This window comes from Chiloscyllium punctatum, chromosome 17 (assembly GCF_047496795.1).
Source record: "Chiloscyllium punctatum isolate Juve2018m chromosome 17, sChiPun1.3, whole genome shotgun sequence".
NCBI classification, from domain to species: domain Eukaryota; kingdom Metazoa; phylum Chordata; class Chondrichthyes; order Orectolobiformes; family Hemiscylliidae; genus Chiloscyllium; species Chiloscyllium punctatum.
The window spans coordinates 62,335,977-62,352,710 of NC_092755.1; the positions used below are offsets into that span (position 1 = coordinate 62,335,977).

General features: G+C 44.0%; 1 protein-coding gene across 1 annotated transcript in view; it reads right to left on the bottom strand.

Annotated features, from left to right (window-relative positions):
- The window catches only part of suds3 (SDS3 homolog, SIN3A corepressor complex component), a 59,072-nt gene extending 47,459 nt beyond the window's left edge, over positions 1-11,613 (bottom strand). The window contains exon 1 of the mRNA XM_072587295.1: positions 11,274-11,613. Coding sequence (XP_072443396.1) covers positions 11,274-11,385 — 112 coding nt within the window. The 5' untranslated portion in view covers positions 11,386-11,613. The remainder of the gene's footprint in view (positions 1-11,273) is intronic.
- Between the last annotated feature and the right edge of the window lie 5,121 nt (positions 11,614-16,734).

Below are 16,734 nucleotides of genomic sequence, written 5' to 3' on the forward strand. Positions count from 1 at the left end.
CATGCCCTGAGTTCATCTGCCTTCCCTGTTCGGCCCCTTGCATTGAAATAAATGCAGTTTCATTTATTAGTCCTACCTTGCCCCTGCCTGCCCTGACTGTTTGACTCACTTCTGTTCTCAGCTGTACCTGTCTCAGATCGATCTCCTTCCTCACTGTCTCCCTGGGTCCCACCCCCCCACCTTACGAGTTTAAATCCTCCCAAGCAGTTCTAGCAAATTTCCCTGCCAGTATATTAGTCCCCTTCCAATTTAAGTGCAATCCGTCCTTCTTGTACAGGCCACTTCTACCCCAAACGACATTCCAATGATCCAAAAATGTGAATCCTTCTCCCATACACCAGCTCCTCAGCCATGTATTCGTCTGCTCTATCCTCCTATTCCTGCCCTCACTAGCTCATAGCACTGGGAGTAATCCAGATATTACTACCCTTGAGGACCTCATTTTTAAATTTCTGCCTAACTTTCTGTAATCTCCCTTCAGAGTCTCAACCTTTTCTCGTCCAATGTCATTGGTTCCAATGTGGACAATGACCTCCTGCTGGCCCCTCTCCCCCGTGAGAACATTCTGCACCCTCTCTGAGGCATCCTTGATCCTGGCACCAGGGAAACAACACACCATTCTGCTTTTTCTCTGCTGACCACAGAAACATCTGTCTGTACCTCTGACTACAGAATCCTCTAACACAATTGATCTCTTGGAAGCTGACGTACCCCTTGTTGCATTAGTGCCAGTCTCACCAGAAGCTTGGCTGTTTGTGCTATGTTCCCCTGAGAATCCATCACCCCCTACCTTTTCCAAAACAGCATACCTGTTTGAAATGGGTATATCCACAAAAGACTCCTGCACTAGCTGCCTACCTCTCTTACCCTTCCTGGAGTTAACCCATCTATGTGACTGTATCTGAGACATTTCCCCCCTTCCTATAACTGCTATCCATCACATACTGTTGCTGTTGCAAATTCCTCATCGCTTCTATCTGACTCTCCAACCGATCCACTCGATCTGATAAGAATCGCATCCAACAGCATTTATAGCAGATATAATCCACAGTAACTCTTAAACCCTCTTTAAACTCCCACATCTGACAAGAGGTACATATCACTGCAAAGGCCATTTTTGCTTCTTCACAATCTACAGACCCAGAAAATAACACCGTCTTATTCCTCAACAAACACTGCCCCAGGATAAATTAATAGCTATGGCTTATATTTTAAGTTTAATCAAGAGACTTATCTCCAAAAACATATCAAGAAAGAATCCACTGTACTCACTACTGCAGCCTTTCTCTTGGACAGACTTAAAACAAACAATGAACTTATCTGATTCTGTACTGTGAACTTCGCCCAACAGTTCCTCCAAGGTTAGTTGTGAATTTCACTATTTGTTAATTTTCTCAGATGCACTCTGATGTCCAGCGATACACAAATTCAAACAGCAAAGGCTGTAACTGTGCAAGTTTTCTCTCTCCTGCACTGTCCTCACCATGTGCTTCCTTTGTCTGCTCTTCTCCCTTTTAACCTGCTGTTGTTTTGACTTTTTTCCCCCCAAAAGTTCCAGAACAATGCAACAGCACGTAAAACAGTAATTGCTGCTCCTGGAATTCGAGGAAATCACCTCCAACACCTCAAAAATAAAGCTACCTCATGTCCCCTTTTTGCCCTCCTGATTTCCCTCTTAAGTATACTCCTACTGCCTTTATACTCTTCTAAGGATTCACTCAATCTATCCTGTCTATACCTTACATATGCTTCCTTCTTTTTCTTAAGATAAAAGAGGACTTAAAATGTTACCAGTATATCGCCCACAAGTTGAAGGGAAGATTGTGGTTAATTCTGGTGTCCAGGTGTCATAGAGGGCTGGTAAGGTGGGCAAGTGGCTAAAGTGAGCAATACCTAAGGATCAGAGCCCAAAGAGCACAAGCCTCGAGGAAAAGGAGAATGAAATGTTCAGACAAGTTAAAGGATAAACGATGGAACAGCCATGGCATAGTAAAGAATGCAGAACTGATGATTTTCAACCTGGGAAACTGCCTGGCTGTTATTTGCAAGTTAAGCTTGTGATGTCTTCATTATTGCACCTTTATTAATCCAACAGACTTAAATTTTCACTGTAGCTGTGAATGAAGAAAATTCTTAAAATCATAAAGGCAGAATTGCATAAAACATACAGCCCATAAATAAGCTAAAATGCCCAACATCCCACATCAGTGTTTAGGATCCATCCAAGCCTCCTCCCAGCTTGCTTCATTTTATCTAATTAACAAAGTTCAACTCCTTGCTTGCTTAATGACTTATCTAGTTTGCTAGATATTTCTTGCTATTTCCCTCAGAGACTTCATGTTACCATGTGTTCTGCAGTCCCACTGATCTCATACCATAAGATAGGAGCAGGAGTAGAGTCTGCAACCCCTTTGACCTGTGCTGTCATTCAATGAGATCACAGCTGACATTCTGCCTCAAATTCTACTTGCTTGCACCAACCCTACACCACCCAAAAATCTATTAACCTTTGTAATCTTACATAACCTTCTTCACTGTATATTCAGAACAAAGGGATCTTGGGCCCATGGGGTGAGGAGTGGCAGATGGAGTTTAATTTGGGATAAATATGAGGTATACCAGAGTACAATGACAAACAGGGGAATAATTTATAGTTAATGGCATGCCCTGGATAGTGGTGTTGTAGAAGAGAGAGACCTAGGGGCTTAAGTACAAGTCCTTAGAAAGTTGCATCACAGACAGACAGTGCGCTTAAGAAGGCATTTTAGCACGCTTGCCTTCATTACTCAGACCATTGAGTATAGAGATTGAGACATCAGTTGAGGTTGTACAGGACGTTGGTGAGGCCATGTTTGGTATAGCATGTTCAGCTCTGCCCACCCTGTTACGGAGGATATTATTGAATTGTTGGGGAGTCAGAGGGGATTTGCTGGGACCGGAGGGTTAGAGTTGTAGAGAGGGGCTGGAACTTTTCTCACTGGGGAGTAAGGAGTTGAGGGCTGGCCTTATAGAGGTTTATACCAAAAAAAAGAGTATGAATAGGGTGAATTGAAAAGGTCTTTTCTCTAAGGTGGGGGAAGTTCAATATTAAAGGGCATATTTTTGAGGGGAGAGGAGGGAGATTTGAAGGGGACCAGGAGTGCAACTTTTCATACAAGAGTGTGATTCATATGTGACTGAACTGCCAGAGCAAGTGGTAGGTGCCGATACAGTTACAACATTTAAAAGATATTTGGATGGATACATGAACAGAACAGGTTTTTACGGATATGGGTCAAATGCAGGTAACCTGTCATCTCTGCTAGACGAGGAGGCTGCTCCCCAAATCTCCCCATCCTCAATGATAGAAGAACCTAGCACATCAGTGCAAAGATAAGGCTGACGCATTTGCAAACTTCAGCATAGTGGATGATCTGATCAGGTCTCCTCCAGAGTTCCCTGGCACCACAGATAAAAGTCTTCAAAGAATTTGATTCACTCCACGGGACATCAAGAAATGGTTGGAAACGCCAGATATTGCAAAGGCTATGAGCACTATAACATTTCTGCAATATTACCAAAGACTAGTGCTCCAGAACATGCCCCATTCCTAGCCAAGGTAATTCAACAGAGGTACAATAATGACATAATCCGCAAAATTACCCTGGTGTACTCGGTGCACAAAAAGCAGGACAAATCCATCCAAGCCAACTACCATCCTATCATCCCACACCTGAATACCCAGTGTGACAGAAGGTATCATCAACAATGCTATTAAGCAGGACTTGCTCAGAAATAGCCAGTTCAGTGATGCCCAGTTTGGATTCTGTCAGGGCCACTCAGCTCCTAACCTCATTACAGCCTTGTTTCAATGTTGACAAAACAGCTGAAATCCAGAGGTGAGATGAGTGTGACAGCCCTTGACATCAACACTACATTCAACCAAAGGTGACATCAAAAGGTCCGAGCAAACCTGGAAGCAATAGGAATCAGGGGCAAACTCTCTGCCCTGGAATCATGTCTGGCACAACAGTTGCAATTGTTGGAGCTCAGTGATTTCAGCTCCAGGACATCTCCACACAATCTCCTCAGGGTAGCGTCCGATGCAGAACCATCTTCAGCTGTTTCTTCAATTATCTTCTCTCCATCATAAGATCAGAAGGGGGAATGTTCACCGATGACGGCATGATGTTCAGCACCATTCACGACTCATCAGATATTGACACAATCCAAGTTCAAACGTAAAAAGACCTGGACAATATCCAGGTCTGGGCTGAGAAGTGGCAAGTTAACATGTGAACCACACAAATGCCAAGCAATTACCATTTCTAATAAGAAGCAATCTAATCACCACCCCATGACATTCAATGGTACTACCAGCACAAGATACCACTGACAACATACCAGTGGTTCCCTTTGACCAGAAACTCAACTGGACTCACCATATAAATAGAGTGGCTACAAAGGTAGATCATAGGCTCAAAATACTGCAGCAAGTAACTCATTTGCCAACTCCCCAGAGCCTGTCCACCATTTCCAAGGAACAAGTAAAGAGAGCGATGGAATATTCCGCACTTATCTGAATGAATGAAAGTTCAACAACATTCAAAAAGTTTGACACCAATCAGGACAAAGCAGCCTGCTTGACTGGCACCACATGCATTAACTTCCACTACCAAAGCTCAGCAGCAGTAGCGTTTATCAGCCATAAGACGCACTGCAGAAATTTACCTAAGATCCTTGGACAACATCTTCCAAACCCAAAAACACTTCCATACATAAATACAAGGACAGCAGATACATGGTGACACCACCACAAGCAAGCTCCCCTCCAAGCCACTCACCATCCTGACTTGGAAATGTGTTACCAGTCCTTCACTGTGACTGGATCAAAATTCCACAATTCCCTCCCTAACAGCATTGAGGACCTACTTAGAGGACATGGTGTTTCAAGGTGGCAGTGTGCTGTCACCTTCTCAAGGACAACTTGGGACAGGCATTAAATGCTAGCCAGTCAGTGAAGTCCTAGTCCCATGAAGTATTTTGTTTTAAATACAGGAGAAGACCATTATCCCTGATTTCCCATATGCCAACATATTCTGAAAAGGAGAGAAATATTGCTGCAATGTCTTTGACAAAAATCTTAGAACTCACCAATGAAGCCATGGAGGGAGTGTATTCACCACACAAAACAATCAGCTTAATGGTTAAGTGCATCTTCCTGCTTATATACAAAGGCAAATTTGCTGATGAGAATCAATGATTTACTGAGTTTAACCAATGAGTCGATGAGAAACAGACCTCCTTTTGGTGATACTTGGTCAGTTCTGACTCTAATTTCAGCAAAAGACAATTGAGGTTGATTGTATCTCTGAAAGAGAGAAAATTTGCATTGATTGCTGGCTAGGATGTATTTATGCCTGTTTGCCTTGTGTGTGCGAATAATACCACGTGGGCAGCTTACCAGATAGTGCTTTTTGCCACTCAGCAAATGAGCAACTTTTGGAAGTTGAGGGGAGAGGGAGAGGCACTGCTGAGAATTTTGTTGATAGGTTTAAGCAGAAACCTAAGATTGATACCTCCTACTTTCAATTTCATCTCTTCAACTATTACGTTTATGGGGCATAGAAGTTGGCAATGAATTTGCTTGTTTGGTCCATTCATTGGCTTGAGGTGAAACTTTCACTTCTATCAGAGAGGAAGTCCTGCCTCAGAGGGAGTGGCTCAGCAGCACCCTGGGGAAAGATTTAAAAGGGACCCAAGGGGCAACTTTTGCACACAGAGGGTGGTGCATGTATGAAATGAGCTGCCAGAGGAAGTGGTGGAGGCTAGTACATACAATTGTAACATTTAAAAGATATCTGGATCGATATATCAATAGGAAAGTTTTAAGAGGGACAAGGGCCAAACGCTGGTAAATGGGACTAGATTAATTTCAGATATCTGGTCGGCATAGACGAATTGTACCAAAGGGTCTGATTCTGTGCTATACATTTCTATTACTGTAATGACATTTCTATATTCAAGATAAAAATATTGACTGAAAAATTCTGCTTCACTAACTTTAAATGGATTATAAAGGTAAAAGTAAAATACTGTACGTTCTGAAAATATGAATTAAAGACAGACAATTATGTAAATATCATAGACAGAATTAACGTAGAGAGAAACAGTTAGATCAATGTCCTTTCACAGAATTCAGAGTCAGATATACAGCATGGAAACAAATCCTTCAGTCAAACTCATCCATGCCGACCAGATATTCTTAATTAATCTAGTTTCATTTGACAGCATTTGGCCCATTCTTCCTATTCATGTACCTGTCCAGATGTCATTTCAATGTTGTAATTATACCAGCTTCCACCACTTCCTCTGGCAGCTCATTCCATACACACACCATCCTCAGTGTGAAAATGTTGTCCCTTCGGTCCCTTTTAAAACTTTCTCCTCTCACTTTAAACCCATGCCCTCTAGTTTTGGAATCCTCTACTCTGGGGAAAGGATCTTGGCTACTCACCCTATCCATGATTTTATAAACTTCTGTAACGTCGCCCTTCAGCCTCCGACACTCCAAGGAAAATAGCCTCAGCCTATTCAACCTCTCCCTAATGCTCAAATCCTCCAGCCCTCCTGGCCACATCCATGTAAATCTTTTCTGAACCTGGTCAGGATGCATAACATTTTTCCTACAGGTGGGAGACCAGAATTGAATGCAGTCCTCCAATGTCCTGCATAGCCACAACATGACTTTCCAGCTCCTATGTTGAACGATCTGACCATCAAAGACAAGCGTAACAATTGCCTTCTTCACTACTGTCTACCTGCATTTCAGCTTTCAAGGAACTATGAACCTGCACTCCAACATCTTTGTTCAACAATATCCCCCAGGACCTTACCATTAATTGAATAACTCTTGCTCTGATTTGCCTTTCCAAAATGCAGCACCTTACATTTATCTAAATTAAATTCCATCTGCCACTGCTTGACCCATCGGATCAAGGTCTTAGTGTATTCTGAGGTAACCTTCTTAGCTGTCCACTACATCACTAACTTTGGTGTCATCTGCAAATTTACTAACCACACCTCTTATATTCACATCCAAATCATTGAGATAAATGACAAAGCAGTGGACCCAGCATCAATCCTTGTGGCGCACCATTGGTCACAGGCCTTCGCTCTAAAAAGCAACCCTCCACTCTTTTAAACAAAAGATGCGAACACAAAAACTAAGATCTCCCCTGACACAACACCCATCAGACACTCCCAGGGACAGGGACAACACTAGGTGAAACACAAAATAAAGCCTATTCTACTCTTTTTAAACATTAAATAAAGCTGCCTTGACTTTAGCCATTTTTGAGAAGATTTGTAGTTCAGATTGATGATAAGTATGTAAGTTAGCTCACTGAACCTGAAGGTTTGTTTTCAGACATTTCATCACCATAACAGGTAACATCATCAGTAAGAGACTCTGGTGAGGTGCTGGTGGTGTTTGCCACCTCTCTATTTATAGGTCTTGGTTTCTTGAAACACCGGCCCACAAGCCTCATTCCTGATGATGGGCTTCTGCCTGAAGTGTTGATTCTCCTGCTCCTTGGATGCTGCCTGACCTGCTATGCTTTTCCAGCACCACACTCTCAACTTGAGAATGGCGAAGCAGACTTGGTGGGTAAAATGGCCTAATTTCTGGTCTTATTTCGGGCCAAAATAAAAATAAACTCAAGTAATATCAAAGAAAACAAATAAATACACAAATAAACATAAAGCTACAGAAATCCCCTCTGCTCCGACCCCGTCAAACACTACTGGGGCAGGGGTAACAATGGTTTAAAATCCAGAGGATGTTCCACTGCACATTTCAACCAAAAATAAAATTCCTCTCTCACAGACTCCCATCAAGTGCATCTTGAACAAGCACGTTACAAGGCTAAACAAAAGCCCCCTCAGCTCTTCCAAAAAGTCCAAAATTGGATCAAACAGCAAATAAAACAGCTCTCTTGTCAAGGCACCAAACCGAAAACAAATACAAACTCAAAAGGCAAAATGGGAACTTATATTACAGAAGCAATAAATCAGAATATCATTTTCCAGGTTGATAATATACTCCAGCCCTTGCGCCACCCAGCAATCTTTAAAGGTCTTAACTATGCCAGAGATCACTGTGTGCTCCCTCTCCAGGGACACCAGAGTGCCATCGTAACTGCAAAAGAGGGACAGGCAGTCAGGAATGACAAGTTCCTCTTTGATGTACTGCCTGGACCTATTAATGGCCACTTTGGCCAGACCCTGGAGCAAAGCCACAAGAAGGCTCATAGACTTGTCCACTCCTCCCCATACCAGCTGCCTGCAGATCAAGAATGTGAAGCTGAAGTGCAAACGTTTAGCAACAGCCCTTTCAAAAAACTGAAAAGGGGCTACAGACATATGCATTCAATCTACAAATAGAGGACCATCAGGCCACAGAACATGCATGTGGTCTGGCAACTGGTGAACCTATTCACTCACTGGTTGCACAGGATTTATATAAAAGACTTGGATGTGAACATAGGAGGTGTAGTAAGTAAGTTTGCAGATGACACTAAAATTGGAGTTGTAGTGGACAGCCAAGGAGGTTACCTCAGATTAGAACGGGATCTTGGTCAGATGGGCCATGGGCTGAGGAGTGGCAGGTGGAGTTTAATTTAGATAAATGTCAAATGCTGCATTTTGGAAAGGCAAATCAGAGCAGACTTTTACACTAAATGGTAAAGTCCTGGGGAGTGTTGCTGAACAAAGACATTGAACTGCAGATTCATAGTTCATTGAAAGTAGAGTCACAGGTAGATATCTATTATTGGTCAGAGCACCGAGTGCACAAGTTGGAATGTCATGTTGCAGCTGTACAGGACATTGGTGAGGCCATTTTTGGAATATTGTGGTCTCCCTGCTATAGGATGAATGTTGTGAAACCTGAAGAGGTTCACAAAAGATTTGAAGATGTTGCCAAGGTTGGAGGGTTTCAGCTATAGGAAGATACTGAATAGGCCGAGGCTGTTCTCCCTGGAGCGTCAGAGGCTGAGCGGTGACCTCAGAGGTTTATAAAATCATGAGGGGCATGGATAGGGTAAATAGACAAGGTCTTTTCCCTGGGCTGAAAGAGTCCAGAACTAGATGGTATAGATTTAAGGTGAGAAGGGAAAGATTTAAAAGGGGCTTAACGGGCAACTTTTTCATGCAGAGGGTGGTGCATGTATGGAATGAGCTGCCAGAGGAAGTAGTGGAGACTGGTACAATGACAACATTTAAAAGGCATCTGGATGTGTAAACGAATAGGAAGGGTTTAGAGGGACATGGGCCAAGTGCTGGCAAATGGGACTAGATTAGGTTAGGATATCTAGTTGGCATGGACAAGTTGGACCAAAGGGTCTGTTTGCATGCTGTACATCTCTATGACTCTATGACCAATTATTAAAGCAAAATATACATTTAAATACATTTTCAAAGCACAAGGAAGCTCTAACACAGAAAAGCTAAGATCCTGTAAAATCAATTTTTAACACCCAATTTTTATGTCACAACTGCCCAATCCTTCACATGTAAAGCAGGATAAACCTAACATGATCAATTACCACTCTATCAGTCCGCTCAACGGTTCTGAAAAGACCTACAAGAATATTGCCAGGATGGGAGAGTTTGAGCTATGGGCAGAGGCTGAGGAGTGACCTTATAGAGGTTTATAAAATCATGGGGTCATGGATTGGGAAACTAAGCCAAGTCTTTTCCCTGGCATGAGGGAGTACAAAATTAGAGGGCATAGGTTGAAGATGAAAGGGGAAAGATTTAAAAGAGACCTAATCAACAACTTGTGATGTGTGTATGAGTGAGCGTCAGAGGCTGAGAGGTGACCTCAGAGGTTTATAAAATCATGAGGGGCATGGATAGGGTAAATAGACAAGGTATTTTCCCTGGGCTAAAAGAGTCCAGAACAAGATGGTATAGATTTAAGGTGAGAAGGGAAAGATTTAAAAGGGGCTTAAGGGGCAACTTTTTCATGCAGAAGGTGGTGCATGTATGGAATGAGCTGCCAGAGGAAGTGGTGGAGATTGATACAATTACCACATTTAAAAGGCATCTGAATGGGTACATGAATAGGATGAGTTTAGAGGGATATGGGCCAAATGCTGGCAAATGGGACTAGATTAATTTAGGATATCTGGTTGGCATGGGCAAATTGGACCAAAGGGTCTGTTTCCATGCCATACATCTCTATGTGTCTATGGTCTTGATCATCAAAAGTGATGGAAGTGGTTGTCAACAGTGCTATCAAGTGACACTGATGCACGGTTCAGTACATCAGTTTTGGACTGCCCACCCTAGGAAAGAAACCTTGGCTATTCACCCTAATTATGCCCCTCAGGATTTCATAAATCTCTACAAAGGTCACCTCTCAACTTCCAACAGTCCAGCCCCAGCCTATTCAGCCTCTCCCTCTAACTCATACCCTCCATTTGAGGGCAATATCCTTGTAAATCTTTTCTATATGCTCTCAAAGTTTAGCAACATCCTTCCTCAGAAGCATGGTTAGAATTGCACACAGTATTCTCAAAGTGACATCACCAATGTTCTGTAAGCCAATACATGACATCTCAACTCCTACACTCAATGGCTGAACAGTGAATGAAGTGTGTGAAACACATTCTTCACCTGGAGGATACCAAGTACTGAATTGTTATTCCGATCTAAATGTTGGGTTGGGAGCGGGAAGGAAGAAAGAAAAAGAAACCAAAATGTCCAAGGATCTTCAATATCTCAACGACATTTCCTTGATACAACAAGCCAGCTCTCAAATGTCACGCATCCTTGAACTGACCAAAACCTTGAGCAAGGATTTATGGGGAATATGTTCTGTACGTGGAGCTTGGCAAAACGTACAACAGGGTAAAGGAGTGTGGCATTAGGAATTCGGAAAGTTTGCCTCTTGCTCTCCTTCCATCCTATTCGTCTGTTTTCTTTCAAACTCAAGACTAGAAACAAGTCAAAAACAAGAACAGAAATTGCTGAAAAAGCTCAGCAGGTCTGGCAACATCCTTGGCGAGAAATCAGAGTTAGCGTTTCGGGAGGAATGACCCCCCCCCCCCCAGAAATGTAAACTAGTCATCCATTTTATAAGGAGTGTCAAACATGTTCCCTTGATACCTGCTCCCCAAGTTAGCAGCCTCCCCCTACCCCAGTTCAGCCTCTGGACAGGAGGCCCACCGTCAGGCGGCGACAACCGCCCGCCTCTGATCACACAGCCCGGCCTCATCTCCACTCACCTTCGTCCGACTCACGGCCCCGGATGCTGCGGTCGTCCTCGTCGTCCACGCTGTCCAGCTCCTCCTCATCGTTGTAATAATCGACGATGGGCGAGAGGAGAGTGGCAGACATCTTCCCCGCCAAGCCGCCCTCCCCTCCCCCCAGCAACCGTAGCCACGGGCGCACCACCACCACCGCCTGCCGGGGCCTCGCACGACTAAACTCGGCAGCCGCCGCAGACGCACACCAACTGAGGTCCCGCAAAAACACGACCGCAACCGACTCACAGACCGATAACAAACAGGAGTACCCGCCGCCCAACCTGACCACCGGCTGTCAGGCATTGAGAGGGACACCTAACCGGGGGACGGGGGCGTTACCATGCGGGACTACAAGAAATGGAGCCCGGGCAGAACTGTCAATCATCGTTGCCTCTGAGCAGCGCTGTCAATCGTAGCTGCTGGGCAGGATTGCATCTGATGCATTCATGTTTGTGTTCATTAAAATTACTAGATTTTCGACAAAGTTTATGAGCATCTCCAACTGATGCAGCTAAATTATAATCTCTAAATATTAATATATTAAAAATCCACATTAGATAACTTTCCTTGACTTGTTTGCTATTCAAGATAATTAGCTACAGTTCATGAAGGACTGTAGTTTCTGTTCAGTAGCATAAGGTGTGGGCAGGGCATGGCAAGGAGAGTGAATTAGTAGAATCTATGAATTAGCAGAGCCAGTACAAAGCTTTAACCCGCTCCGTTGACATGTGCTGCAAGACTTTCTGACTTCGATTTCTTAAATAGATTTTCGGGCATATCGCTGGCATATTGGATGTTCTCGTGAAAAATTGTCAATCTTAACAATGTTCTTAAACTTTGTTCCTCTGTTCTCAGATCTTGTGGTCTGCTGAGGGTTTTCTGTATTTTGTAAAGTTATTTTTTAAGTACTTAGTTTCAAGTGAAATATTTCAGATAGTTTGGGGTGATTTCCTGTGCCCATTTTATTATAATGTATTATCTTTCTATTGGCTCAAGATAACTCATAAATGACTTCTTCAAAGTCACTGTAAAAATTGTTATGGTTCCTACAGTACAACAGTGACGACACTTCAAAAGCACTTCAGCTATAAAATACATTGGAAATCCTGCTGATTGTGAAAGTTGCTTGATAATAAAAATTCTTTTTTTCTGCTATTGAATGGCATTTAGTTCTGCCTTCCAGGAGCAATGTCCAATGTCCTGCTCAAATATGCATTAGTCAACAATATCTTTTAGTAATGACTGATTCTACCCTTGTCCTTGAATCACGTAACAATCACTACATCACAGTCAGGTTTGGGCAATTAGGCAAATTTTCTCCCATGCTATCCGTTGAGTTCTAGCAGGACATGCATTTAGCTGATTCAGCAAATACTAATTCTGAAGCCTCTCCCTTTTTGTGCTATTTGGATACTCAATGGTTTATGTTCAAATAAAAACTACAGTACAAAAGAGGTCATTCAGTTTAACAGCTCTGAACAACATTCAGCAGCCCTTAAAGTTCTTGATGCTCGTCCGTTTCCAGTTTTCTGTGCATCTTCAATTTTATTTGCAAAACTATTGCTGCCCTTACCTTAATTGTGTCATTCTAACTGTCTGCCTTTCCTCCTCACATGCCTTATTTTAAAACATTTATTTAAGATATCTTAGGATGGCATAGTGGCTCAGTGGTTAGCACTGCTGCCACCCAGTGCCAGGGACCCAGGTTTGGTTCCAGCCTCGACGAACGTGTGAAGTTTGCACATTCTCCCTGTGTCTGTGTGGGTTTCCTCCCACAATCCAAAGATGTGCAAGTTAGGTGAATTGGCCTTGCTAAATTGCCCATAGTGTTCAAGGATGTGAAGGTTCGGTGCATTTGTCAGGGGGGAATATAGTGTAGGGGAATAGATCTGTGTGGGTTACTCTTTGGAAAGTTGGTGTGTACTTGTTGGGCTGAATGGCCTGTTTCCACACTGTATGGATTCTATCTCTTTTACAAACTTTTGGTCACTATTTAAATACCTTAGTCAGTTGCTTGATGTTAAATTTTGTCTGTTGATGCTCCTGTAAGTACCTTGGATTGTTTCACTCCATGAAAGTTGTGAAAAAAATGCAGTTTGTTGTTGAATAAATTAGAGAATGCTTGAAAATCCTTGGTCCTTCACCACATCTTGCTCCAAAAGCTTACCTATCATCCAAGGTCTTGTCTTTAATCAGGAGACCATGAATAATATACATATATTTATCCATACATGTTTCAGGCCTTCTGCAACTAGTGAGTGCTGCAGGACATTTATTGAATAATCAAATAAAATAGTGAACAATCTAATACACTTTAATCCATTTGACTCCATCAAAATATTTTTAGTGCTGCACCCTTGAAGAGAGCCATTTGTCTTACTACCTCATGACTACATGCAGGAACCCAATGTTATCTTTATCAGTTTAACTAAAATACACCAGCTCCTGGCCTTTACATTTGAAAGTGTATTGACGTTGCTTGACAGTCACGTTGTGCAACAATATGCAAATCCTGTTCACAAGACCTACTTCCTGTTGTCACAATTTGAGTACAATTTATCTGAATTCAGTGCTACTTAATTAATATAACATGACAATTCAACTTTAGTGGTTAATTTTCCACTTGACTTTTCTATTGACATGGTTCAATTTTCTGAACTTTTCTTGAAAGATAAGATGACTTTGAATTACCATTTACGGACTGTAACGTTTATTTATGTCAAAATTTATAACAAAGATTTTCATGTATTGATTTCGAATGGAAAAATTATGTCAAGCAAATTGATAGTTTTATGACAGAAAAATCCTAACAGTAACACCATTGTATCAGAGCTGCTGTAATGAAGATTGTACATTAACCACACAGTTTGCTTCATTACATCATATTTTCAGGTATTTTTGATACCTAACACATACATAAATCCATGAATTAATGGAGTAGTTATCACTGTTTCATATGCAGTTTTCAATGGCCATGTTCACAGAAGTCAAATAAATGGTGATTCACACTCTGATAGTTATAGGACTTTACACTATAGGTGGGGTGGTGGTGACCAGAATGAATCCTTGACAATCTCTTTTGTTGAGGATGATTTTTCCTTGTGTAATTGTGCTGTTAGTTTTGGCTGTGGGTTATGTGTCTTATCTTTGGTGGTTTTCTCTCAGTGCTGACGTTCATTGGTTGATCAGTATAAGTGGTGCTGGAAGAGCACAGCAGTTCAGGCAGCATCCAAGTAGCTTCGAAATCAACGTTTCTGGCAAAAGCCCTTCATCAGGAATAAAGGCAGTGAGCCTGAAGCGTGGGGAGATAAGCTAGAGGAGGGTGGGTGTGGGGAGAAAGTAGCATAGAGTACATTAGGAGAGTGGGGGAGGGGATGAAGGTGATAGGTCACGGGGTGGGGAGGGTGGAGTGGATAGGTGGAAAAGAAGATAGGCAGGTAGAACAAGTCATGGGGCCAGTGCTGAGCTGGAAGTTTGGAACCTGTGTGAGGTGGGGGAAGAGGAAATGAGGAAACTGTTGAAGTCCACATTGATGCCCTGGGGTTGAAGTGTTCCGAGGCGGAAGATGAGGCGTTCTCCAGGCATCTGGTGGTGAGGGAGCGGCAGTGAAGGAGGCCCAGGACCTCCATGTTCTCGGCAGAGTGGGAGGGGGAGTTGAAATGTTGGGCCACAGGGCGATGTGGTTGATTGGTGCGGGTGTCCCTGAGATGTTCCCTAAAGTGCTCTGCTAGGAGGCGTCCAGTCTCCCCAATGTAGAGGAGACCGCATCGGGAACAACGGATACAATAAATAATATTAGTGGATGTGCAGGTAAAACTTTGATGGATGTAGAAGGCGCCTTTAGGGTCTTGGATGGAGGTGAGGGAGGAGGTGAGGGCGCAGGTGTTGCAGTTCCTGCGGTGGCAGGGGAAGGTGCCAGGATGGGAGGGTGGGTTGTTGGGGGGGGGCGGGGGGGAGCGTGGACCTGACCAGGTAGTCACAGAGGGAACGGTCTTTGCGGAAGGTGGAAAGGGGTGGGGTGGGAAATATATCCCTGGTGGTGGGGTCTTTTTGGAGGTGGCGGAAATGTCGGCAGATGATTTGGTTTATGCGTAGGTTGGTAGGGTGGAAGGTGAGCACCAGGGGCGTTCTGTCCTTGTTACAGTTGGAGGGGTGGGGTCTGAGGGCAGAGGTGCTGGAAGTGGACGAGATGCGTTGGAGGCCATCTCTAACCACGTGGGAATGGAAATTGCGGTCTCTAAAGAAGGAGGCCATCTGGTGTGTTCTGTGGTGGAACTGGTCCTCCTGGGAGCAGATACGGCGGAGGCGTAGGAATTGGGAATACGGGATGGCATTTTTGCAAGAGGTAGAGTGGGAAGAGGTGTAATCCAGGTAGCTGTGGGAGTCGGTGGGTTTGTAAAAAATGTCAGTGTCAAGTTGGTCGTCATTAATGGAGATAGAGAGGTCCAGGAAGGGGAGGGAGGTGTCAGAGATGGTCCAGGTAAATTTAAGGTCAGGGTGGAATGTGTTGGTGAAATTGATGAATTGCTCAACCTCCTCGCGGGAGCACGAGGTGGCGCCAATGCAATCATCAATGTAGCGGAGGAAGAGGTGGGGAGTGGTGCCGGTGTAATTACGGAAGATCGACTGTTCTACGTAACCAACAAAGAGACAGGCATAGTGGGGCTCATACGTGTGCCCATGGCTACCCCTTTGGTCTGGAGAAAGTGGGAGGATTCGAAGGAGAAATTGTTAAGGGTGAGGACCAGTTCAGCCAAACGAATGAGAGTGTCGGTGGAAGGGTACTGTTGGGGACGTCTGCAGAGGATAAAACGGAGGGCTTGGAGGCCCTGGTCGTGGTGGATGGAGGTGTAGAGGGATCGGATATCCATGGTGAAGATGAGGCGTTGGGGGCCGGGGAAACAGAAGTCTTGGAGGAGGTGGAGGGCGTGGGTGGTGTCTCGAACGTACGTGAGGACTTCCTGGACTAGGGGGGATCGGACAGTGTCGAGGTAGGTAGAGATGAGTTCAGTGGGGCAGGAGCATGCTGAGACAATGGGTCGGCCAGCGTGGTCAGGCTTGTGGATCTTGGGAAGGAGGTAGAACCAGGAAGTGCGGGGTTCCCGGACTATGAGGTTAAAAGCTGTGGGTGGGAGATCTCCTGAGGTGATGAGGTTGTGTATGGTCTGGGAGATGATGGTTTGGTGATGGGGGGTGGGGTCATGGTCGAGAGGGCGGTAGGAAGAGGTGTCCTCGAGTTGGTATTTGGCTTCAGCGGTGTAGAGGTCAGTGCGCCAGACTACCACTGCGCCCCCTCTATCTGCTGGCTTGATGGTGAGGTTGGGATTGGAGCAGAGGGCTGCACTTTGTGAGGGTGAGAGGTTGGAATGGGGGAGGGGGGTAGACAGGTTGAGGCGGTTGATGTCCTGGTGGCAGTTGGAAATGAAGAGGTCGAGGGTAG